The sequence below is a fragment of the Scyliorhinus torazame genome, chromosome 19, assembly GCF_047496885.1.
Source record: "Scyliorhinus torazame isolate Kashiwa2021f chromosome 19, sScyTor2.1, whole genome shotgun sequence".
Lineage (NCBI taxonomy): Eukaryota > Metazoa > Chordata > Chondrichthyes > Carcharhiniformes > Scyliorhinidae > Scyliorhinus > Scyliorhinus torazame.
This window is the reverse complement of record NC_092725.1, coordinates 118,416,528-118,443,649: the sequence shown is the minus strand read 5'-3', so window position 1 is coordinate 118,443,649 and position 27,122 is coordinate 118,416,528. Positions and strand designations below refer to the sequence as shown.

Genomic DNA, 27,122 nt, shown 5'->3' with positions numbered 1-27,122 from the left:
GTGCGTAGGCCCAGAGCCCAGTAGGGCAGACTGCCTCCTCAGTCAGTCAGTGCTCTGTTCCAGGAGCTGATTTAAAATTTTTTATTTTTTTTTCCATTTGTCCTCCACAAGTGGCAGATGAGAGCAGGTCACGTGCCCGGTACACTGACGTGAAATTACTGAGGAGAGCTTCCTCCGTTTTGTAGCTGCCAGCAAGCAAGCAACAGGACTGCGTGAAGAACTGAAGATGGATCTTTTTGGATGAAGAAAGAGAGGGCCAGAGACACAAGCAGGCCAGAATCTCAACTGAATCTGTGGAGAGAGCTTCGTAGGATAGTCCACAGCAGGCCAAAGCAGTGCTGGTGTGAGCTCCAGGACCTCTGATGAACAGCCCATACAGAAATATAACACTGAATGACAAAGCAAGTGAGATCATGAGGACCTGTTGGATTAAAGGGAAGCGAAAATGGTGGGGCGCAAAGTTTGGGCGGCCTGGGTCGCAAAGTTCGGCCAGTTGGTAAAAATGGAGCCCTGGGAAAAAGGTTTGACAAACACTGACCTAAATAATATTTGAGCTGTATAGTCTATGTAATTTATCATCATGAAAGATACAAAAGGAAGGAAAGGAGCATATGGTACTATTGATCAACGGTACTGTTACAGCGCCAGAAAGGAATGATGTACTGGGGGTCGAAAGCTGCAAACCTATTAAATTAGAGAAGGAGTCAGAGGGTTTAGTCCATTGGCTACCAACTAGTAAGAAGAGAGAAGCAACTGTTCAGGCCAATTGCTGGAAAATGCAACTATAGTGATAATGAGGACTTAAATTAGCCTAATATGGACTTGGAAAATAACATTGTAATGGGCAGAGAGGGGAGGGATTCCTGAAATGGGTATAGGAGAACTTTCCTTTATTAGTGGGCTCAATCTACCCAAATGGGGACAGAATTCAATAGGGAGCGTGATTGGCCTGGTATTTCCCTGCGTTCGGAGGGCCAAGAAACACCCTGCTATCTAACGCCCATCCTGGAAGATCGGGACATCAGCGGGGATTGCATGGCTGAGGCCGCAGTTGGCCTCGTTCACTGCCGAGGAGCTCTGCTCGCCGGACCACCTCAGTGCAGGGAGATCAGGAACCCATTTTTAAATGACAACCCCGATCTCTCGAGGCCACAAACGCAACCTCCGAACCCCCCCCCCCGCCATTCACATAGGTGGGTCCTCCCCGCACTCCCGCGCAGGGCACCCCTCCTGATTCACCCCATCACACAAAACATGCCCGCATGGCACCGTGGTAGTGCCAGGCTAGCAAACAGATGGCACTGCCGGGGTGTCCAGGATGCCACCCTGACCAGAGGGCAAGCACCTGGGGGGCACCCAAACCCCTGGGAGACCCCGGGTGCCGTTCCATCTGACCAACTTTTGTGGAGACCAGCTCTAAACGGCGCCCCCACGAGTTCTCCAAGAGAGTTAGGTCCCACGTCTTGGTTAGAAATCAAGAATGCATATTAAAGTGAGACTAGCTGTCTCACCCCAATGAGCAGATTTACCAGAAAGTGATGTCTCGCGAGATTGCAATAAATCTCAGGAGGCGTGGCGAGCAAGTTAAATCCCAGAAGTGGGATCTCTCGGCATCTATCTGCCGCGCTGCTTTTCCGGTAGATCTTGCCCAGTGTATTTCCAGCCTAATAAAGAAGGACGCAATAGGAATCTGGGGTTAGTCTGGGGAAATGAAGTGTTAACATGTTTTACTGGAGGAGCATTTGACAAACATTGATTAGAGTAGTAATGAACAAGTATAAAAAAAAAGGAAATGTGAAAATATGCAACCTGGAGGAGAGCTAATTTCAGTAAGTTGAAAAGGAATATAACCCAGGTATATTGCAATCAAAGAATGGCACGTAAAACAGTAAATGAGCAATGCGGGACCTTCAAAAAGGAGATAAAGTTTGAGTACAGACTACATACATTCCCATCAGGTGAAAAACGAAGGCAGCACTTCCCTCAGCAAAATAGGATGTCTGCCGTCCGGGAGGGGAGACTTTTCTATTTCAAGCATTGCAAACCTTTTTTGTTGTGTACCTTTTTACTGGAACTATCTTTATCCTTCCTCATTTCTTTAATTCCTCCTCCTCCTTTACTGTGAAACAGTCAGCAACCCTTGTTAGGCTAATTTAAGCCTCCCATTATCATTACTCTATAATTCGTACAACGCAAGATTTAATATATTTTTTAAATTTTAGAGTACCCAATTCTTTTTTTCTAATTAAGGGGTAATTTAGCATTGGTTTAGCAGACGCGGGGAGAATGTGCAAATTCCACACGGGTTGGGATAGAACCTGGGTCCTCAGCGCCATGAGGTTGCATTGCTAGCCACTGTGCCGCCGCAGATTTAATAATTTCAAAAGGAAATTGGAGTAATACTTAATGAGGAAAATATTTGCTACGGGAAAATAGCTCTTTCAAAGACTACATAGAGGCGTGATTGGCCATACGACTTCTCTGTGCTGTATCGTTCAGTTTTCTACACATCTTATCATTATTTATTAACCAAGATAAAAAGGCAACAAACGATCAAAAAAATGCTCACACGATCTACTTTCCTCTCTTCCATTTTAACAACAAATGTGTAAAGATTGAAGTATACGTGCCTGAACGAACATACATGTGAATAAGTATTGAGATCACATTCCAACAACAGTGCCTTCTTCATTTCTATTTGCCAGATTCCTAAAAAATCTTTCCTTGCTCTTCACAGCAGTAGTTGCATTGTTTTTCTCGGAGTCTCTGAACAAAAAGCAGCAGTTCTCCCTTTTTTGTCAAGGTGTGGAAACTGTCACTTGATTTTCAATAGGTTTCAGTTTGGGTTTCTTTCTCCATGATAACCCTGTGCCTGTCATCGGGCAGAACATTCTGTTTCACCTTAACTTAAAGGAAACATTTCACAACATAACCGTCTTGTAAGGACCTGCATTCCTAACACTATCCATGCCTTCAGATTTGCTGTGGCTTCTCTCCTTCAACAAACACCTCCCCACTCCACTTCTATCCCACGGGACACAAGAACCATATAAAAACAGAGTCACAATGATTGATGAGTAACTCTGGAGTACAGAAGCTGCAAATTTTGAATGTGGCAAAGTCATGTAGACTTTGACCAGCAAACATGTTGAAATGCTGACTCCAGTTAAAATTAATAACGGTAGCATGTATTGTATGCAGGATAGAAACTAGAGCAGCAACACAGTACAGTAAACCTTATATAGGATAGGCATCTTATCTGTTCTGAAAATACTTCCACATTATATTTTGTAAGAAAAAACATAGCTGGTCACAGCACTATTAGTTCAATCTTGTAAATATTTTGATTGGTTAAGTGTGAACCTTTTACTGTAGTCTCTTGTATTTTATCTTCAGGTCACTCACAATATTAATGAACAATATACCCTACGTGGCAAATGTTGGAAATCTAAAATTAAAAAAGGTACAAAATACAAGAGATACATTGCATATCTGTCAGCATTTTGGATCAAGGCATTAGGACAATTTCCCAATATGGCTAACTGATACTTGAAGCTCCCTGTCACAAGTTTCAGCCCAGAAAGAAAACTGATATTTTTTCCTGTGAACCAAATTTTGACAAATGGCATCATTTTAGCTAGCCTTCATTGTTTTTTTAAAAATCCTTGAGTTCATGTATTTCACTTTGTGCTAGCACTTACATTCTGCTGTTAATTGCCGATCATTTATGATACATACTAGCTTATTATATTTACAGATTTATTGCAGGAATAGAACGTGCAAGGCTGCAATTTTGATTTCATTGAAACAACTTCATTTTCAGATACCCACCAGCTATTTTTGTAAGATATTAGATTTACGTAGAAAATAGAAGAGGAGGCCATTCGGCCCTTTGACCCTGCTCCGCCATTCATTATGATCATGGCTGATCATCCAACTCAATAGCCTTCCCCCCATATCCTTTGATCCCCTTCACCCGAAGAGCTACATCTATCTAACTGCTTCTTGAAAACAAACAATGTCTCGGCCTCAACTACTTTCTGTGGTAGCAAATTCCACAGGTTGACCACACTTGAAGAAATTTCTCCTCATCTCTGTCCTAAACAGTCTCCCCTCAGATTGTGACCCTTAGTTCTGGAAACCCCCATCTGGAACATCCTTCTTGCATCTACCCTGTCTAGTCCTGTTAAAATTTTATAGGTTTCTGAGATTTCCCCTCCATTCTTCTGAACTCCAGCGAATAAAATTCTAAATACGTCAGTCCTGCTAGCCCAGGTAACAGTCTGTTAAACCTTTTCTGCACTCCCTCTATAGCAAGAACATCGTTCCTCAGATAAGGAGTCCAAAAGTGCACAAATATTCCAGGTATGGCCTCACCAAAGCCCTGCATAATTGCAGCAAGGCATCCCTGCTCCTGCACTCGAATCCTCTTGCTATGAAGGCCAAAATACCATTTTCCTTCTTTACTGCCTGCTGCACCTGCATGCTTACACCCAGGTCTCATTGCACATTCCCCTCTCCTAATTTAGATTTGGATAATACTCTGCCTGCCTGTTTCTCCTACAAAAATGAATAACCTCACATTTATCAAAATTATACTGCATCTGCCATTCATTTGCCCACTCAGTCAACTTGTCCAAATCACACTGAAGGATCGCATCTTCCTCACAGCTCACCCTCCCAACCAGCTTTGTGGTATTTGCACATTTGAGATATTACATTTAATTCCTTAATCTAAATCATTAACATATATATATATATGGTGAATACCCATCCCTGCAGTGTCACACTAGTCACGGCCTGCCATTTGGAAAAAGACCCGTTTATTTCTACTCTATTTCCTGTCTGCCAACCAGTTTTCTATCCATCTCAATACACTACCCCCACGCGCTTAATTTTTACACGCTAATCTCTTAATTGGGACTTTGTCAAAAGCCTTCTGAAGTCCAAATAAACCACATCCACTGGCTCCCCCTCATGAACTCTACTAGTTAAACCCTCGAAGAATTCCAGTAGATTTGCCAAGCATTATTTCCCTTTCATAAATCCATGCTGACTCCGTCTGATCAGGCCACTGTTTTCCAAGTGCTCTTCTATAGAATAATAGATAACGGATTCTAGAATTTCCCTCACCGAAGTCAGGCTCACTGGTCTATAATTCCCTATTTTCTCTCTGCCTCCCTTTTTAAATAGTGGGGTTACATTAACCACCCTTCAATCTGGAGGAACTGTTCCAGAGACTGTAGAATCTTAGAAGATTACCACCAATGCATTTACTATTTCTCCTCAAGTACTCTGGGATGTAGATTAGGCTCCAAGGATTTATCGGCCTTCAATCCCATAGGTTTTCCCAACACCATTTCTTTAATACTAATCTTCTTTAGTTCCTCCCGCTCACTAAACCCCAACGTTTCTGGTATCGTGTTTGTATCATAGAATCCCTACAGCGCAAAAGTAGATTATTCGGCCAAGTGGGTTTGCACAGACCCTCAGAAAGAACATCCTACCTAGGCCGACGTCCCCAACCTATCCCGTAACCCAGTAACCTCACCTAACCTTTTGGACACTAAAGGGCAATTTAGCATGGCCAATCCACTAATCTGCACATCTTTGGACTGTAGGAGGAAACTGGAGCATCCCAAGGAAACCCACTGGGAAAACATACAAACTCCACTGTCACCCATGGCTGGAATTGAACCCAGGTCCCTGGTGCTGAGAGGCTGCAGCGCTAACCATTGTGCCACCGTATCCTCTTGTTCTCAATCCTTCCAAAAGGGGGAACAGTTTTTCGCCATCCACCCTGTACAAACCTCTCGTGATTTTGAATACCTCTGTAAAATCTCCTTTCAACCTTCACTTCTCCAAGGTAAACAATCTAAACTTCTCCAATCCATCTTCATAACTGAAGTTTGTCATCCCTGGAACAATTCTCTTGAATCATTTCTGTACCCTCTCTAATGTTTTCATATCCTTCCTAAAGTGCGGTACCCAGAACTGGCTGCAATACTCTCGCTTAGGTCGAACTAATGACTTATACAAATTCAAGAATAAATTAAATTCAAGAATAAATTGTACCATACGTTTTTCTTTTGTCAAAATAAATATTACAGGATATCTACGTGGGAACTAAGTGGACTGTGGCATCCTTTACAAAGCATTGTGGATTCTTACCAATGGGAACTTTTTCCCATGTAGTTATTAGCCTTGGTTGGCTTTTGCTGGCAACAGTTCCTATCTCTGATGCCCAGGTATCGCCTGAACTGCAAGCCAGAGCTCCAAGGAGAGACAGACACATCCAAGAGGCAGTGTACTGCTTTGAAAAATCAATTGCAATTTCTCCTGGCCCATTTTCAATCATATAGAGTAAGGCAATCTCTGTAGGAACACCTCCATTACAGAACACCTGCATCCAGTTTCTCTGACCACCTGTAAAAAAAATTATAAACATAGATTAAATAAAGTATGAAAATACAGATACTGAGAAAGTATTGCGATGAAAATGCTCATCTGAATAATTACTAACAAGACATTGCACTGATTCTCAACATTCAGATCTATTTCTAGTCAAAATGATAACAAAATGGGATCCAATATAGTATTCTAGGCTTACAAGATTGGATTCAATTAGTAAATTTAGGCTGCTGGAGGTATGGTTACGATTCACACTTACAATTTTACTCTTCTAATTTCGAATGGAGACTTCCATGAAGGCTTTTTAAAGCATACTTTATATTTAAATGATAACTTTCTTGGATGTTCTTCATTTTGGTTGCCCCCTCACATTTCCTCTCAAAGTTATTATTCACATTCAAAAAAATAGCAAGCAATCATAAAAATGAAAATGAAAAGTTCAATCACCTAAAAACCCAAAATACTTATTATCTCTCAAAGTCTCCTAAGCCACATTGGTAGCCAATTCCTCAGCTTAGCTGATGGGCTTTTGCAAAGCATCCAGCTGCTAGCACCCAAGCTGCGCCTCCATGTATTGAATTTTACTCTTCCAGTCAGTCACAAATGGGTCCGTTCACAGCTCATCTGCCTGGTGACAAACTGCCAAGACCAGGTTGACTACCCTGTTTACATTCAGACGTATTTTACTGACCATTGAAGACTGCTTTTGGCCACTACTGTCCACCTGGCTCTTCAACCAGCCTCTAACTGCTACATATTAATTGCAAATCTAAGCCAGATTCCATGACAAATGCTATGGTAAACCATTGTGCTGATCTCCATTGACCGTCTACCATTTTCCTGCTCTTCAACTCTCAGACATGGTCAACTTAAGACTGGAAGTCAAATCAGTCAGAGTTATCCTATCTATACCATTCAATTAAATCAATTTGAAATTGGCAAACTCAGTGGCATGGGGAACTTTTGATCTATTTTACTCTTGTTAATCGATTTCTTTGCCTTTTTTCCTCTTTCACTAGATGATATGAGGGTTGAAGAAGCTGAAAGAGCTGACTGTTGCCAGAATTGGAAATTGGCATGGAAAATGAAAAGAAGGAGACACGTTTTCTATGTTTTGCTCCAAATACAGGCATCAAAGTAAGTCCTTCTGTTTGGAATAATCTGACCGAGTCACGTGTGTGATTTAATGAAAAGAAATGCGTACTCCTGATGCAAACTAAGAATGAGTAGTTTATGTAATCCACATTGGCAACCACTTGGGAAAATTAATAGCATTTTTTTTTGGGCCCTTTTCTGATTTTTCCTCTCTCGTGCTTTTGGAAACACATTGACCCAGAGACGGAAAGATTTGGGCCATCAGAAAACCGGACAACAACCGGAGAAACAAGTCAGGACTCTGTGGAAGTCATGACCGGCTGACCTATATAGGATTTGCCCATGAAATTTTAACTTAACGGGCAATTTCCCTGCTCGCTGGGATCCTTCACAAAAGACTCCAACTCGCATTTAGACTTCGTACAGTTCATTTTTAAAAATAAATTTTTTAAGTGCCCAATTTTTTTTCCCATTAAGGAGCAATTTAGCATGACCAATCCACCTACCATACACATTTTTGGGTTATGAGGGTGAAACCCACGCAGACAGGGGGAGAATGTGCAAACTCCACACGGACAGTGACCCAGGGCCTGGATCGAACCCGGGTCCTCAGCGCGTAGGCAGAAGTGCTAACTACTGCGCCACCATGCCGCCATCCAATGACGTCGGACAGTTCGGATGTATTTACCAGAACAGTTACCCAGGAAATGCTAGACCTGGTCTAACTCGGAACTGATACCCCAATTGCTCACACGAACTCCCTGACTAACCAACCAGACTCCCCCGATGAATTTCCTTTTATGTGGGGTAATTATTCCAGGGTAAAACAGATGCAGGAAGAATTTGGGAAGGTGACCAAAAGCATAGCTGATAGATAGATACAGAAGCATAACTGATGGATAGATACTGAGTGTTCTGAAGATGACACCAGGTGTAGCAAAGTGGAGGTGTTTAGGAAAACTGTATTAGACTGTGGGGGCAGAATGGGCCAACAACCATCGTCGGGCAGCACAAGTGATTAGCACTGTGGCCTCACAGTGCCAGGATCCCAGGTTCGATTCCCTGCTGGGTCACTGTCTGTACAGAGTCTGCACATTCTCCCAGTGTCTGCGTGGGTTTCCTCTGGGTGCTCCGGTTTCCACCCAAAGTCCAAAGACGTGCAGGTCAGGTGGATTGGCCATGATAAATTGCCCTTAGGTGACCAAAAAGGTTAGGAGGGGTTATTGGGTTACGGGGCTAGGGTGGAAGTGAGGGCTTAAGTGGGTCGGTGCAGACTCGATGGGCCGAATGGCCTCCTTCTGCACTGTCTGTTCTAAAGCAGAGGGTAGGCTGGAATAGAAAGGAGACCATTTTTTTCAAAACATATGTTTCACCTCTATGATGCTGCAGTTCTGTGCATTGACAAAATAGCGGTCAAGCAAATTGTATAGAAAGTGACTAATTGGTTATAATTATGGTAAAGTATGTAATCATTATAAATATTTGAAGAAATTACAATAAAGTAATTGCAATGTATACTGGTAGAAAATGCTTTCAGTTTTTCTATCTAATCAGCAAGTGTTTTGTTTTGTGCATTAACAATATGGATTAGCAACATTACCTTCCTTATATTCTGCATCCAAACGCTTTTTTCCTTCTGCCTTCCATTTTGTTAGTTTAGACGAGCTAACAAAAAAAGTTAGCAATGCAGAGAAGAAACTGAAATTGGCAATGGTAAGGATGAACCCAACAATCAAAGCTGGAACAAAGTTTGTAAAAATAAAACATTATGCAAAGAAACTGATTTTCCTTCAAGAATTATGCAATGATTGGAGATATCCAATATATACTCAAAATTATTAAAAGGGTAACGAAAACTGATGAACTTTAATTGTTGGGGAACGACTAACACATTTTACTAGAAATTAAAAAATGTTTTTCTGAAAACATGAGTTTCAGTTTTATTTCACCTTCAACCATATAAAACCATTGCAACACTTTAGACACAGCACAAGTCATTGGAGCAGTTTACGGCTGTCCTACAACCTTTTATCTCCTCCCACAATCCTTCCAGGGAGTTTGTCCCTCATCTACATTGTGAAGTTGGTTTTTGAGAAAGATGAAATATAGCTTCGCGAGGGTACACCATAACTCAGTTACGATGAGCAACTTTAAAACCGTTGGCTAAATTCCATAAAGTGGAGATCTGCCATTCGTGTTGAAAATTCTGCCAGCATTGGAGGGTAAATGATGACGGAATAATTCCGTTGGTTGCTGAAATTATCAGGGAAGTAAATATGGGATTAATAGAAAAGAGGTATGTGAAGACTTGTTTCTCCATTCAAGTCATTAAAAAGACAAAATCCCATGCCACAAAGGACTGCTGAATCTGCCAAATCAGAATAAATGATGGAATTAAACATTTGAAGAAATTTTGGCTGATTGACCAAATGGCCTCCTCCTTTGCTCTGGATAGATGCTGAGTCTACTAAGGTAGGAACAGAGCTAGGTTATGCCTCAGTAAGATCATGGCTGACTAATGGAAAATAAGATGCTGACGCACAAATGAATTTGCATCAATGTAATCCCTTTCACATTTTCAGAATAACTGAAATATTAACTTTGTTTCTCTCTCCACAGATGCTGGTTGATCTAAGAAGTCCCAGGCTTTTCAGTTTTTATTTCAGATTTACAGCACTTGCAGTATTTTGCTTTTATACATATTAAACACTTGTAAGTCAAACTTTAATGGATTAAACCAGGCTTAATTAGACCGCTTGACGGCTCTGGAGCTGCGGATGTACTCACTTTGGAGCATCCGCGATGCTGAGGACGTCGTGGATAGCACGTTTAGCGAGTTGGTCACACCGCAGGTGAAAGGTACTGAGGGAGATAGAAAATGGGTGACCAAAAGACAGAGCAAGAGTAGGAAGGCAGTGCAGGTGTCCTCTGCGGTCATCTCCCTGCAAAACAGATATACCGCTTTGGATACTGTTGAGGGAGGTGGCTCACCAGGGGAAGGCAGCAGCAGCCAGGTTCATGGCACCGTGGCTGGCTCTGCTTCGCAGCTGGGCAGGAAGAAGAATGGCAGGGCTACAGTGATAGGGGCTCAATCGTAAGGGGAATAGACAGGCGGATCTGCGGACGCAATCGAGACTCCAGGATGGTATGTTGCCTCCCTGGTGCAAGGGCCAAGGATGTCTCGGAGCGACTGCAGGACATTCTGGGGGGGGGGGGGGGGGGGGGGGGGGGGGGGGGGAGAGCAGAGAGGGTGAACAGCCAGCTGTCATGGTGCACATAGGCACCAACGATATAGGTAGAAAACGGTACGAGGTCTTACAAGCTCAATTCAGGGAGTGAGGAGTTAAACTAAAAAGTAGGACCTCAAAAGGTAGTAATCTCAGGATTGCTACCAGTGCCGCGAGCTAGTCAGAGTAGGAATGTCAGGATAGATAGGATGAATGCGTGGCTCAAGAGAAGGTGCAAGTGGGAGGGATTCAAATTCCTGGGGCATTGGAACCGGTTCTGAGGGAGGTGGGACCAGTACAAACCGGAAGGTCTGCACCTGGGCAGGACTGGAACCGATGTCCGAGGGGGGGTGTTTGCTAGAGCTGTTGGGGAGAGTTTAAACTAATGTGGCAGGGGGATGAGAACCGATGCAGGAAGTTGGAAGGTAGTAAAACAGGGACAGAAACAAAAAGCAGTAGGGGGGGAAACTGTAAGGCAGAGAAGCCATAGTCAAAAATCAAAAAGGGCGACAGTACAAGGTACAGTGACTGAGGGGAGCTCAGTGAATAGGACCAGGAATACTAAAAGGAATAAAGCGGGAAGTGAAAACATTAATGGTAAGCGATGCGGCAGGTTGTTACATGAAGATATGGGTTCAACGACAAGGAAAATTAGGAGAAAGGTTAAGAGGAAATACAACTTAGGAGAGGTTACTGATCGAGGTGTAAGATTCAGAACAGAGGTAAAAAAGCCAACATAAGTGTACTTTACCTGAATGCTCGTAGTATTCGGAATAAGGTAAATGAGTTGATGGCGCAGATCATCGTGAATGACTATGATTGAGTGGCCATTACTGAAACATGGTTAAAGGATGGTCACGACTGGGAGTCAAATATCCGAGGGTATCAAACTATTCGGAAGGACAGATTGGATGGTAAGGGAGGTGGTGTAGCTCTGTTATTTAAGGATGACATCCGGGCAACAGTAAGGGATGACATCGGTGCTATGGAGGATAAGGTTGAATCCATTTGGGTGGAAATGAGGAATAGTAAGGTGAAAAAGTCACTGATAGGAGTAGTCTATAGGCCACCAAATAGTAACATTATGGTGGGGCAGGCAATAAACAAAGAAATAACTGATGCAAGTAGAAATGGTACAGCAGTTATCATGGAGGATTTTAATCTACATGTCGATTGCTTTAACCAGGTCGGTCAAGGCAGGCTTGAGGAGGAGTTTATAGAATGTATCCGCGATAGTTTCCTAGAACAGTATGTAATGGAACCTACGAGGGAACAAGCGGTCCTAGATTTGGTCCTGTGTAGTGAGACAGGATTGATTCAGGATCTCATAGTTAGGGATCCTCTCGGAAGGAGCAATCACAATATGGTGGAATTTAAAATACAGATGGAGGGTGAGAAGGTAAAATCAAGCACTAGTGTTTTGTGCTTAAACAAAGGAGATTACAATGGGATGAGAGAGGAACTAGCTAAGGTAGACTGGGAGCAAAGACTTTATGGTGAAACAGTTGCGGAACAGTGGAGAACCTTCCAAGCAGTTTTTCACAGTGCTCAGCAAAGGTTTATACTAACAAAAAGGAAAGTCGGTAGAAAGAGGGAAAATCGACCGTGGATATCTAAGGAAATAAGGGAGAGTATCAAATTGAAGGAAAAAGCATACAAAGTAGCAAAGATTAGTGGGAGACTAGAGGACTGGGAAATCTTTAGGGGGCAACAGAAAGCTACTAAAAAAGCTATAATGAAGAGTAAGATAGATTATGAGAGTAAACTTGCTCAGTATATAAAAACAGATAGTAAAAGTTTCTACAAATATATAAAACAAAAAAGAGTGGCCAAGGTAAATATTGGTCCTTTAGAGGATGAGAAGGGAGATTTAATAATGGGAGATGAGGAATTGGCTGAGGAACACGGGTTTTTTGGGTCGGTCTTCACAGTGGAAGACACAAATAACATGCCAGTGATTGATGGAAATGAGGCTATGACAGGTGAGGACCTTGAGAGGATTGTTATCACCAAGGAGGTAGTGATGGGCAAGCTAATGGGGCTAAAGGTAGACAAGTCTCCTGGCCCTGATGGAATGCATCCCAGAGTGCTAAAAGAGATGGCTAGGGAAATTGCAAATGCACGAGTGATAATTTACCAAAATTCACTAGACTCTGGGGTGGTCCCGGCGGATTGGAAATTAACAAACATGACACCAGTTTAAAAAAGGAGGTAGGCAGAAAGCGGGTAATTATAGGCCAGTGAGCTTAACTTCGGTAGCAGGGAAGATGCTAGAATCTATCATCAAGGAAGAAACAGCGAGGCATCTGGATGGAAATTGTCCCATTGGGCAGACGCAGCATAGGTTCATAAAGGGCAGGTCGTGCCTAACTAATTTAGTGGAATTTTTTGAGGACATTACCAGTGCGGTAGATAACGGGGAGCCAATGGATGTGGTATATCTGGATTTCCAGAAAGCCTTTGACAAGGTGCCACACAAAAGGTTGCTGCATTAGATAAAGATGCATGGCCTTAAGGGGAAAGTAGTAGCATGGATAGAGGATTGGTTAATTAATAGAAAGCAAAGAGTGGGGATTAATGGGTGTTTCTCTGATTGGCAATCAGTAGCTAGTGGTGTCCCTCAGGGATCAGTGTTGGGCCCACAACTGTTCACAATTTACATAGATGATTTGGAGTTGGGGACCAAGGGCAATGTGTCCAAGGTTGCAGACGACACGAAGATAAGTGGTAAAGCAAAAAGTGCAGAGGATACTGGAAGTCTGCAGACGGATTTGGATAGGCTAAGTGAATGGGCTAGGGTCTGGCAGATGGAATACAATGTTGACAAATGTGAGGTTATCCATTTTGGTAGGAATAACAGCAAAAGGGATTATTATTTAAATGATAAAATATTAAAACATGCTGCTGTGCAGAGAGACCTGGGTGTGCTAGTGCATGAGTCGCAAAAAGTTGGTTTACAGGTGCAACAGGTGATTAAGAAGGCAAATGGAATTTTGTCCTTCATTGCTAGAGGGATGGAGTTTAAGACTAGGGATTTATGCTGCAATTGTATAGGGTGTTAGTGAGGCCACACCTGGAGTAGTGTGTTCAGTTTTGGTCTCCTTACTTGAGAAAGGACATATTGGCACTGGAGGGAGTGCAGAGGAGAATCACTAGGTTGATCCCAGAGTTGAGGGGATTAGATTATGACGAGAGGTTGAGTAGACTGGGACTGTACTCATTGGAGTTTAGAAGGATGCGGGGGGGGGGAATCTTATTGAAACATATAAAATTATGAAGGGAATAGATAGGATAGATGCGGGCAGGTTGTTTCCACTGGTCGGGGAAAGCAGAACTAGGGGGCATAGCCTCAAAATAAGGGGAAGTAGATTTAGGACCGAGTTTAGGAGGAACTCCTTCACCCAAAGGGTTGTGAATCTCTGGAATTCCTTGCCCAGTGAAGCAGTTGAGGCTCCTTCTTTAAACATTTTTAAGAAAACGATAGATACCTTTCTAAAGAATAAAAGGATTCGGGGATATGGTGTACGGGCCGGAGAGTGGAGCTGAGTCCACAAAGATCAGCCATGATCTCATTAAATGGCTGAGCAGGCTCGAGGGGCCAGATGGCCTATTCCTGTTCTTAGTTCTTATGTTCTTATGAACTTCTTCACCCAAAGGGTTGTGAATCTATGGAATTCCTTGCCCAGTGAAGCAGTTGAGGTTCCTTCATTAAATGTTTTTAAGATAAAGATAGATAGTTTTTTGAAGAATAAAGGGATTAAGGGTTATGGTGTTCGGGCCGGAAAGTGGAGCTGAGTCCACAAAAGATCAGCCATGATCTCATTGAATGGTGAAGCAGGCTCGAGGGGCCAGGTGGCCTACTCCTGCTTCTAGTTCTTATGTTCTTAATTTTAGTTGCAACGTAAATGTAGCTTACAGCATCAAGATAAATCTATTAAAGTATTTTTGTTTTCGACTAATCAATATATGCTCCATTTGTTTCTAGAAGTTAAGGATTCGCGCATTCTCTTGCATTGTGTGGGAACTCAGCCAATATTTTATAACATCTTTGAGCCTTAGAATATTGCACACTCTTCTGACGTACACAGTAATATTTATACTCGTGCTCTCCCAAAATCAATTTCCTCCAGCTGAATTTGGAAAGACTGAAGCCGCTGTCTTTGGTCCACAGCTACCAATGCCATCCTTCTGTCTTGCAATAGTCTTGAGACCTATCTTTTTGCAACCTCAGTGTCATTTAATAATAATAATCTTTATTGTCACAAGTAGGCTTACATTGCAATGAAGTTACTGTGAAAATTTATGCCATCTAATATACATTTAGGTCTATTAATTTATGACTCAGAACATTTATGACTCGGAGTTGACTTTCCCTGACTTAGCCCAGTTTCAGCTCAACCACTACTAAAACCCTTGTTCGTGCCTTCGTTACCTCTAGACTTGACTATTCCAACCGACTCCTGGCAAGGTCTCCCACATTCGATCTTGGGTGAACTTGGTCATCCAGACTCTGCTGCGCATGTCTTAACTTAAATTGCGTCCTATTCACCTATCAGTCCTGCTCGCAGATCTGTGTTAGCTCGTAGTCAAGCAATGTCTTGATTTTAAAAATTTCAAATCCATCCAATGCCCTATCGCTGTGATCTCTTCCAGATCCACAACCCTCCAAGATACCCGCTTTCATCTAATTCTGGCCTCTTGATCATCCATGATTTTAATTGCTTCACCAGTGGTGAAAGTGTTTTCAGTTGCATTGGCCCCAAGTTCTGGAATTTCTCCTCCCTCTGCACCTTTCCTTCCTTTAACACACTTTTTAAAACCTCTCTCTTTTTAGCAAGCATTTGATGGTCTGACTTAACATCCCCATTTGTGGTTTGATTTCATATTTTGCTTCAACAAGCTCCGGTGAAGCACCTTATTACATCAAAAACAAAGCTGTTATTTTCCCATAGCCCGACAAATTTCTCAGTTTAAATATAAATTAATACAGAGAAGTGTAAGGCAATGGAACAAGTATTGAAGTACAAACTCAATGGAAATATTGTGAAGCTTCTCTAACAAAGCTATTACTGACACAATGGGCTGTATGGCCGTTTGTGGTTGTGGGGCTGAGGTCAGTACCACCCTGGTGAACACTCAAGGTGTCCCAGTTATGGCTAGGAACTAATGTTCTAATCCATTACAATCCTGTAGATTCTACTGTTAAGTAATGGGTTAAGAAACATTGCAATTAGTTGTCTCATTTATGTTATGTTAAGTATCCATTAATTGACACTGATATGTAAAGGGGCTTCAGGTGGCCTCTGGCAGGTGGTGTGTTGTTGGAGTTTTGTGCAGAGGCTGTGGAAGTGAAAAAAATGGTGTTTGGTGAAAAGGAACAGGACTTCTGACTCTTCATACAACGGTAACTAAAACGTATAACAATGGCAGCAGAGGATGGTTGCTGTGCAAATGTGAAGGTTTGAAAGATACAACTTTTCCTGATCAAACCAAGGAGTGAGTGAGAAGGAAAAAAAAAAGATACATGGCTGAACCCAGGATAAAGATGGCTGGATATGACTATCCCCCCTTATTTTCTGAAAGGGAATCGTACGACCAATGGAGAAGTGCAGTAGTTATGTGGACTAAGGTAACTGCCTTGGGAAAGAGAAAACAAGGTATGGCATTGGCTCTTTCTCTACCTTATGACAGTAAAATCCAAAACAAAGTGCTTTCTGAGCTGGAATTGGAAGAGTTACTCAGAAGAATGTCTGGGGAGTCTATTACAATATATAGATAAGATTTACAAGAAAGATGACTTGTTAAGTTCGTATGAAGCATGGTCAGAATTTGATAAGTTCCGGAAAATAGAGGAATTCTCCATGGAAGACTATATAATGGAATTTGGCAGACTATATAAAAGGCTGCATAAACACAACCTGGAATTTCCACAGTCTGTGATGGCCTTTAAATTACTTGACTGTGCTAGTGTGAGCAACATGGATAGGCTCCTGGTTTTGACAGGAGTTCAGTTTACGGATGAGGATACCTTATTCGATCAGATGACAAAAGCTTTAAAGAAGTTTCTGGGGAAACATTCGATTCCGATGGCTCTGATGACTCAAATAGGTCAGCCTGCTATAAAGCAGAATATGGAAGGTACACTACTAACAGGATGGCGAAATTGTACGGCTACGAACAGGGCCCAAGACTATAGAAGGAGATCGAGACAAGGAAATTATGAAGACAGAAACCCAGTTAGAACTTACAATAGGAAGATGAACCCCAGAAATGCACAGGGCATGATAAATCGATGTTTTCGATGTGACTCTCAATACCATTATGTCTTCAACTGTCCAAAACGTTATGATAGAGTGTTTGAAGCGACACATGACACGGAAGAGTCAGAAGAGGAAAAAGATAGTGTTCAGAGAGAAAAAATTGTCCTGTTAACAAGCAGTTTTACGCCGGTAATGAGGGTGTTGGTTGCAGAATCCTTCAATTGTGCTGTATTGGACAGTGGCTGCACATCTACTGTGGAATTGACTGGTTAAAATGTTACCTGGACTCCTTGAATGCTGAAAGTCATAACAAGGTTAAGGAATTTGAAAGTTCCACAAGTTTCAGGTTTGGGGATGATAATACTCTGAAGTCGCTGAAAAGAGTGGTGATCCCTTGCAATATTGCCGGAGTGAATCATTTCATTAGCACGGATGTTGTATCAAGTGAGATACCTTTGCTTCTGAGCAGACCGTCGATGAAGAAAGCACACATGAAACTGGATATGGAACAGGATAAGGCAACAGTTTTTGGAAAGACGGTGGACTTACAATTTTCACAGTTGGGACACTATTGTGTCCCATTACTGACAAATAATATTTCAAGTAGAGTGGTTAAGGATGTGTTAATGGCAGTTGAAAATGGGACTTCAGCTGATAAAAAGCTTGTGGTATTAAAACTGCATAGGCAATTTGCACATCCGTCTCCTCGGAGGCTGAAAAATGTATTAAAGGATGCAGGGGTAAGGGATGAAGACTATACTAAACTGATAGAACAGGTTAGTGATTGCTGTGAAGTTTGTAAAAGTACAGAAGGGCACCAGCACGACCGATAGTAACCCTACCTTTGGCCAGGGACTTTAACGACATTGTGGCTGTGGACCTTAAGATCTGGGATAAGGCCATTTTTCCAAAAGGACAACTACCAAAAGTTGGTACAAAGGTGACATACTTGCCTGAAGGGCCTAGTCAATGGAAGGATGCAACTGTTATTAGAGCAGGGAAGGCCACTGGAAAGTATAAACATTGGTTCAATTTACAGCATTCAGGGGAGGGAATTAAGACAATGGATTGGGAACACGAAGTTCAAAAATGGAGGGCACAGAAACGCAGTGCCAGTTCAGATAGTACATTGGATAGTGAACAGGTCCGCAGGAAAAGGTCGAGAACTATTGAAAAGACATCCCACAGCAGAAGGGAAAGATCAAGCAGTAGCAGTGCAGAACGAGATACCAGGCGGGAGAGGGGACATAGTTTATCAAGATCTCGGACCATGAGTAAGACTACAAATACTAACAGGAGTAGAAGCCCACATGCACGTGAGAGTTTGGTGGCTTCAAATAAATTAGATGAAAAAGTTATCAAAGAAGCTAAACAGCAAGAATTGCATAGTTGGAGTGAATTTGGGGTATACACGGAAGTACCGGATAGGCGACAAAGAGCTCTATCCCACAGATGGATTTGCACAGAAAAGGTTCTTCCGGATGGAACTTAGAAGGCAAAGGTCAGGCTTGTGACAAGGGGATTTGAAAAAAACTTAGAAGATCAGGATTTAAGGGTAGATACACCTACAGCAGGAAAGGATATTTTAAAGATCTTCTTGGCTCTATTAGCCACAAAGGCATGGGAATGCAAATCTATAGATATAAAAGCTGCCTTTTTGCAGGGGCATCAGCTCCAGAGACATTTTTCTCCGTCCTCCTAAAGAAGCAGCTAACACAGAAGGGGTACTCTGGAAGTTGAACAAATGTGTATATGGATTAAATGATGCATCTAGAGTCTGGTATTTTTCGGTAAGATCAGTTTTGTTAAAGTTAGGCTGTTGCCAGTTGAAAGCAGATCCTGCAATGTTTTACTGGCACTATAAAGGAAATCTTTCTGGCATTATGATGATGCATGTCGATGATTTTTTATGGAGTGGGACTAGTGATTTTGAAGCTATTGTAATCTCTGGTTTGAGGAAAGAATTCAGGGTTGGAAGTCAGGCTTCCGGTGCATTTAAATATATTGGACTGGAAATTGGACAGACTAAGTTAGGGGCAACTTTACATCAGCAATTTTATTTGGAAAGCATCAGCCCAATAGCAATTAGTCGTGGCCGAGTTTCACAAAAAGACGCAAAAGTCGCAATGGTTTCAAAGATAGAAAAAGAGCAACTGCGAAGTTTGATTGGGTAACTGAACTGGTTAGGTAGACAGACTAGCCCGGACATGAGTTTTGATGTCTTAGAGTGGCGTACAAAAATGAATGATTCCAAAGTGGAAGACATAATAAGAGCAAATAAAGCTTTGGCCAAACTAAAAATACAGGAGTGTGTTTTGAAGTTCCCGGTTTTAGGCGACCTTAGGCACTTGAAACTCTTAGTTTATAGTGATGCGTCCTACGCAAATTTATGTGATGGGGTTTGAAGCGTAGGAGGTTTTATAATTTTTCTTTTGGGGAACAATGGTAAATGTTGCCCGCTTGCATAGGAAACAAAGAAAATAAGGAGAGTGGTAAAAAAGCACTTTGGCTGCTGAGACGTTAAGCCTTGTAGAGGCGGTGGATATGGCCTTTTATACAAGTATGATATTGACAGAAATTTGGGGATTAGGGGATTTGGGTAATATACCTATTGACTGTCACATTGACAATAAATCCCTGTGGGAAAATGTGCACTCTACAAAAGTGTCAACGAAAAGAGGTTACGGATAGACATCGCAAGTTTGAAGCAGATGTTGGACAGAGGGGAAATCACAAAAATTAAATGGGTCGACAGGAGCTATCAACTGTCAGACTGTTTTACGAAAAGAGGGGCGAGTTCACAGAAACTTTTGGATGTTGTTAATGAAGGGCGCTTGTTTCTGTGACTTTTTTTTTTCTCGTCCAAACAAAAAAAAAGGGGGGGGAAATCATGTGTTTTTGAGTTTCTTGAAATTTTGTTTTCACCTAATTATTATTTTTTCTCCAAGGAAGGGGAGACTGTTAAGTAATGGGTTAAGAGACATTGCAATTAGTTGTCTCATTTATGTTAAGTATCCATTAATTGACACTGATATGTAAAGGGGCTTCAGGTGGCCTCTGACAGGTGGTGTGTTGTTGGAGTTTTGTGCAGAGGCTGTGGAAGTGAAATAAATGGTGTTTGGTGAAAAGGAACAGGACTTCTGACTCTTCATACAACGGTAACTAAAACATATAACATCTACCAGTCAATGTAATACAGTTGAATATGACTCTTTACATTAGACAGCATAACAGAAAATACCTAGTGGTAACGGAATAGAAACATAAAATGTTAAAGTGATAAATTTATATTTGAAACTTTACCTCCAACAGCTCCACTACGATCAAGACTTTTCTTCTTTAGTGCACGTGACGTAATAATTAGTGGAACTAATACAGAAAACAGCCATCGCCAAGGTGACACAGGTCGTAGAGTACCTATGGAAAGAAAAAGTCAACTGTAACAAGATACCAAAGGTCTTATCACCTTCTACCTTGTGAGATATGGAATCTACAATGATCACACCACAAATCCGAATTGGTTTCATTCATTTTAGGTTTATGATTAGGTTTTAACAAGTGTTACATAGATACATGGAACATACACTGCAGAAGAAGGCCACTCGGCCCATCGAGTCTGCACCGACCCACTTAAGCCCTCACTTCCACCCTCTCCTCATAACCTAATAATCCCTCCTAACCTTTTTTTGGACATTAAGGACAATTTAGCATGGCCAATCCACCTAACCGGCACGTCTTTGGACTGTGGGAGGAAACCGGAGCACCCGAAGGAAACCCACGCAGCTACGGGGTGAACATGCAGACTCCACACAGACAGTGACCCAGCGGGGAATCGAACCTGGAAGCCTGGCACTGTGAAGCCACAGTGCTAGCCACTTGTGCTACGATGCTGTCCTGTTATATTATTAAGATATATTATTCAGTACAAAAATTTGAAAAACGATTGAAGACAAATGACTTGAGATGGAGAAAAGTAAATCGAAAAAAACAAGGGTTTAGGGGGAGGGGGGGGTATGAGGCATGTTTTTTCTAATGTTATGGGCCAGGGTTTAGAGAACCCCAAAGTGTATCATGGAGTTCACCTGACCCACAACTTTTAATAGCTTGTGGTATGGGGAGCACACGGCCCACTCTACAGGTGTGGTACAGCAGAAATCAAAAAGTATTTTTTAAAGCAAAACAATGTTTATTATATGAACTCAAGTTAACCTTTTTAAAACATAGTGAGCATCTTAGCAACCATCAATTCAAATACAACCCCTAAAGAATACAACACTAAGTAATCCTTATCTTCCCAAACAACATCCAGAAGACAAAAGAAACACCTTTTAACAGAAGCATATTAGATTTACATTTACTACTGAAAACATTTATAATTCCAAATTCACCAAATGATCAAGAGATAGTATTTTCATGGCAGAGAGATTAACAGTAAACCTGCTTTGTCTGGCTTCAGCTCCAATACACCCTGCAGCAAACAGCCTAAAACGAAAGTAAAAAGCTGACAGACAGCCCAGCTCCACCTACACTGACATCACTGATACACACCCATTTCTTAAAGGTACTCTCACATGACACTAAATCTTTGTTTCCAGGCATATGCTATCAACATAATGACATCAAAAATGGGCTCAACAGCTGCATTATTCATAAAGTAACTCTTAGCAGACAACACCCTCTGTTAATTGAGAAACAGAGTTAACATTTTAAGTGCGATGTATTGCTCTGATGTACAAAATAAACAACAATCTGACAAAATACAAGTGACGTGGATCTGAGAAATGCAGATTGTATCCCTTATTCCAATCTAAAATAATCTGAGCTGAATTCCTCATCTCAGTCTTCTTACATATGGAGGCGACAAGCAGGAGGAAAATCACATGATATTGGACTCAAAATATTAACTCAGTTTCTCTCTCTATAGAATGCTGCCAGAACTAGTAAGTTTTTCCAACACTTGTTATTTTAGATCTTCAGCACCTGCAGTATTTTGCTTTCATTTACCCTCAATTGACTTTTGTTCGGTTGATGAATTATTCAGAAAACTATTAATAGCTGTATTTCTTGAGCAGGAAATTAATTTTGCAAACAAAGGGAGCGTAGTTTATTGGTACAAATTGATTAAAGGACCCACAAAATACACATTCCAAAGAAAAAAGCCTGCTCTAAATATAGATGTTTAATATCAGTAATATTTTAACTTGAAAACAGGAATGACAAACTAGCTTAATTATGCAAATCTTTAATTCATGTATATTTTGTTGCACACTTAAATACAACTATTAAGTTCAGAAATGCTTACAATGTGGTCAGCAGGTTTAATGTAGGAGTATTGAAATCATGCAGGGGGAAACATTAACTTAAAATGTAGCATATTTCATCTGAAAAATTCTTATTTCATCACCTCAAACAATTCTGACCACTACCAGAACCACCGAAAGACTACATCTTGGTGCCACCACATACAAAATGTGCTCTCCATTTACACCTAAATCTTAAAAGAACAAAGTGGGGTTACTTACCATTTCCCATTCAAGTGAATAGAATGAGGAAATGCTACATAGTCCACTCGTATGCATTTTATAATGTTTTTTAATCACTCGCTTGTTCCCTATGAAGGCAACTTTTGAAAATAATAAATATATCTTTTAGTCAAGGACACAAAGTACTGGTAATGAAACGAGGATGCATTTACAAACCATGTGTAGCATTGTTGTGACACTCAGAAACTGAAAAATGAATTGTAGATCCTCGGCTGCAATGTAAACGTGGTCTTCGCGAGTTTGGATCTTAACTTTCATCATGGCACTAGCACATGATATGGCTTGAAATGAAATGAAAATCGCTTATTGTCACGAGTAGGCTTCAATGAAGTTACTGTGAAAAGCCCATGGTCGCCACATTCCGGCGCCTGTTCTGGGAGTCTGTTACGGGAATTGAACCGTGCTGCTGGCCTGCCTTGGTCTGCTTTCAAAGCCAGTAATTTAGCTCTGTGCTAAACAGCCCCTAAATCAGAGAACTGAGTGTTGGTTTGAGATATCAGGTGTTAATTTATCTCCAGTTCCACAAACTGTAGAGTGATTCACCAGGTTGCCCAATTAGGGGGTTGTTAAACAATTTTAAAGCATGTTTAATATCAAATACATTTAATGAGTATTTCAAGTAACAGGAGGGGATTTAAATGTGTGCCAACACACACAAAACCCACTTCCCACAACACAAAAACAATCCACTTACCATAATAAGTACTGACAGTCATTGACACAATCCAAAATGACAACGATATGGCCACTATCAAACTAAGGATAATAATGTTTTCCATCATGTTCACCAACTCTCTGTAGGACGAGTGTCGACGAGTGATCCAGGCATTCACAGTATCTAAAACCAGATAGGAAAAAGAAAAGAAAGAAAATACAGGTTGTAATATTTCCACCACCAACCAGCAGAAATTAAGCAAACCAGACAACAGCTCTTGGGTGTCCTGACCCTCTGGCGAGCTGGTGCCTTTGTTTCAAACGGTGGTTACAGTTCGCATGGGACTGATTCGAGTGAAGCCGGGCACCGGCTCAGCTTATCTGGTTCACGATACCTCTGCTGGCCGCAGGTTGGGGAAACATTATTACCATTTTCCTCCAGGGATTTGCCTCGCACTGTTTGCAGACAAACAGTAGCCGCTGTGGTGGATATATAGAGAGGCGGTAGGTTTAACCTCTCCCCTTCACCCGGCTCGTCACAGATAGGTCGGGCCACACCTCCTTCGTGGAGCAGCTCCCGGACCCCCTCACGCCAGCCGCCCGCGAAATGACAGCATTTCCAGGAAGAGGCATGGAGGAAACTTCCGCCTTCCAATTTCTGACCAATCAGGAGGCTGTAATTGATTGGGGGGCGGGGGCAGTCAGAGCGCCCCCCACAGGCCCAGCGGCGCAATCAAATAAATTCCACTCGCAAAGAAAGAGTTGCATTTATGTGGCGACTTTGGGACGTGCCCAAAGCATTTTAGTTTCCTCGTGAAGCGCCTTTGATCACCTGGGGCCAGGATTTTGCCGCGGGTCAAGAACAGAAACCTCTGGAGTCAGCGTGGTCAGTCCGGAAATCCAGAAGTTGTTGCCCAGTGATTCTACTCATCTCCAGGAATCAGTCATGCTGTTGAAATCCCATCGGAATGCAATCCCTGGATTGCCGACAGCTTCCACTTTGTGTTATCAGTCTTGCTGCTTAGACCCTGAAAAGGCTACACATTATTGAACAGGCTGTTTAACAACAACTTAACAGTAACTGTTAAATACACTGATTTTGTATCTTTGGTATGTCAAATTTCCCCATAATGGGAAAAAAAAATCCTCATTTAAAAAATGATCGAACCCGGGCCCTCGGGGCCATGAGGCAGCTGTGCTAACCACGGCATCATCGTGCCACGCACCACATTCCTTTCCATGCTGGCACAGAAGATCACACAAATATGATGGCCTGATTTTTGTATCGGGAGGAGAAGGAGGGCAGTGGGTTGGCAGCAAGTGTTTGATACTGACCACAGTTACAGGACTTGACACATAGGTAGATTAACATGGAAACATGCCAGTCAGGTCAGAGGCTAGGAATTCTGAGGAGAGTAACTCGCCTTCCATCTCCCAATCACCTGTCCATCATCCACAAGGCACAAATTTGGAATGTGCTGGAATACTCTCCACTTGCTTGGATGCATGCAACTCCAACAGCACTCAAGCAGCTCAACAGGGGAGGCAGTGACATAGTGGTCAGGGGAGGCAGTGGTGTAGTGGTATTGTCACTGGATTAGTAGTCCAGAGACCCAGAGAAATGCTCTGGGGACCAAGGTTCAAATCCCACCACTGCAAATGGTGAAATTTGAATTCAATAAAAATCTGGAATTAAAAGGTCATCTGGATGACCGTGAAACCATTGTCGATTATCGTTAAAAAAAACCATCTGGTTCACTCTGGCCTACATGTGACTCCATGGAGCAGCTTACTTGAGTGGCACCGCCTCCAGCACCATCATTCCCACAAACACATATTGACAGCAGTATGTACCATCTAAGATGCACTGCAGCAACTCACCAAGGCTACGTCGACAGTACCTTCCAAGCCCATGATTTCTACCACCTAGAAAAACAAGTGCAGCAGATGCATGGGAACACATGTAAATTCCTCTCCAAGCTAAGTACCATCCTGTCTTGGAACTATATCGCCGTTCCTTCACTGTCACTGTCAAAATCTTGGAACTCCCTTCCTAAGAGAACAGGGGGCCATTATCACAAGAACTGCAGTTCAAGAAGGTAGCTCACCACCACCTTTCCAAGAGGAATTAGGGATGGGCAACAAATACTGTCTTAGCATACATCCTCTGACAGAATTTAAAAATTCTTTAAGTTGCAGACTGTTAGGGGCTGGTTTAGCACAGCGCGGGTTCAATTCCCGTACCGGCTTCCCCGAACAGGTGCCGGAATGTGGCATCTAGGGGCTTTTCACAGTAACTTCATTGAAGCCTACTTGTGACAATAAGCGACGATTATTGTTAGCTTTGGCACAGGTTTTGTGCCCACCCTACCCCCAACCACCACTATCAGAACCACCAATCACCGAACGCAGGTAAGCAGTTGATGTGGTGAGAACTAACCCCATAAAACGTTACAGCTTTAATGCGAGTATCAGCCATTGTTAAACATCTAACTTGGCTCTGAAAAAAAAAATCTGTATTTGTGGAGTATCGTTAAATGTCTCAATGATGAGTGCTTACTAAATTTTTAAACCCTTTTTTAGAATAATAGTTTAAAACCAGCACTTAACTCCACCACGTGTGTGTATCCCTTTTTTTCCCCACATAAAAGTTTTTAAGAGGTGAATTTTCATTTCCTGGCTAATTGCCTGAGTATCGTTTAATGTGATTGGCTGCTTATACACCTTGATGACATACATCCCTGCAGCTCCATGATGAGAATGATAATTATGGAACGTGACATCCACTGCATAGTGGGAGGATGTAATGTCATCACCACAGAGATTATTAGATCTTCAAGTGTAACTTTCTTTCAGGTCAGTGATGAGTGCCCTTGCTGCCCACTGACCTCAGATTCTGTGCTATCAGCTAGCCATTCATCGAATGGAGTTTGTTGGACTTTGCTGCGCCCAAATTGCCTGCCCCATTTTTCTATGTCAGAAAGGTGATGACACTTCAAATGTATTTGATTCACTGTGAAGTGCTTTGGGATGTCATGCAAGTTTCAATCCTTACATGCAAATTCTTTCTTTGTTCTACTGTAAAATGTATTACTCACCCGCGGCTACCTTTTATAGAATCCCTAGTGCAGGAGGCCATTTGGCCCATTGAATCTGCAGTGACCATCTGAAAGAGAACCCTACCTAGGCCCTCTCCCCTGCCCTATCCCCACCTAACCTCACACGTTCTTGCACAGTAGATGGGCCTCAATTTATCAATATGCTTAAAATGTTGATTTGTTGTATAATCTTTGACACTCAATCTCACAGATCTATCTCTGTTGGGGTTCATTGAACAGAACTATAAGCCAAGTCGTTGGAGGAGATCACTATGAGATCAGGGAACCGTAACTTAAAGAATTTAAAAAATATATATATATTTTATTCAAATTTTTTTCGGTCAAACAAGAGCAGTACAGGATTTTCCCCTTTTTACAACTTTAAAACAATATAAGTAATAATGACTGTTTGTTTTTAAACAAATAAATAATATATTAACTAAACGGCAACTGCCAACAACAAAATAATAACTCTCCAAGACAATAAAGTCCCACACGCCAGTATAAATAACTAATATACAAACAACTATAGGAAACCCCTGAGGGCCCGCATGGGCCGGGCCCTCCCCCTCCCCCCACCCCTACCCCCTCCTCTCCCCCTCCCTCCCCCCTCCTCTCCCTCCCCCTCCTCTCCCCCTCCCTCCTCCTCTCCCCCTCCCCTCCCCCCTCTCCCTCCTGCCCTCCCCCCCCTGCCCCCCTCCCCCTCTCCTCCCCCTACCCCCTCCCTCTCCCCCCTCCCTCTCCCCCCCTCTCTCCCCCTCCTCCCCACCGCCTCCCCCCACCCTCTCTGTCCTGGATCTCTTGCGCCGGGAGCTGCGGAAATTCCCTCACCTG

At 42.2% G+C, this 27,122-nt stretch overlaps 1 protein-coding gene and 1 long non-coding RNA gene across 2 annotated transcripts in view; one reads left to right on the top strand and one right to left on the bottom strand.

Moving 5' to 3' along the window:
- Positions 1 to 10,217, top strand: part of LOC140396466 (uncharacterized) — a 43,709-nt gene extending 33,492 nt beyond the window's left edge. Inside the window, exons 3-5 of the long non-coding RNA XR_011936546.1 lie at positions 3,397 to 3,463; positions 7,431 to 7,548; positions 10,126 to 10,217. This is a non-coding gene — a long non-coding RNA (uncharacterized lncRNA). The remainder of the gene's footprint in view (positions 1 to 3,396; positions 3,464 to 7,430; positions 7,549 to 10,125) is intronic.
- The window catches only part of tmem19 (transmembrane protein 19), a 29,683-nt gene extending 5,911 nt beyond the window's left edge, over positions 1 to 23,772 (bottom strand). The window contains exons 1-5 of the mRNA XM_072485110.1: positions 23,620 to 23,772; positions 23,231 to 23,374; positions 20,297 to 20,410; positions 9,107 to 9,244; positions 6,172 to 6,426 (exon numbers count right to left, since the gene is read on the bottom strand). Of these exons, the coding sequence (XP_072341211.1) occupies positions 6,172 to 6,426; positions 9,107 to 9,244; positions 20,297 to 20,410; positions 23,231 to 23,318 (595 nt within the window). The 5' untranslated portion in view covers positions 23,319 to 23,374; positions 23,620 to 23,772. The remainder of the gene's footprint in view (positions 1 to 6,171; positions 6,427 to 9,106; positions 9,245 to 20,296; positions 20,411 to 23,230; positions 23,375 to 23,619) is intronic.
- Positions 23,773 to 27,122: the final 3,350 nt, after the last annotated feature.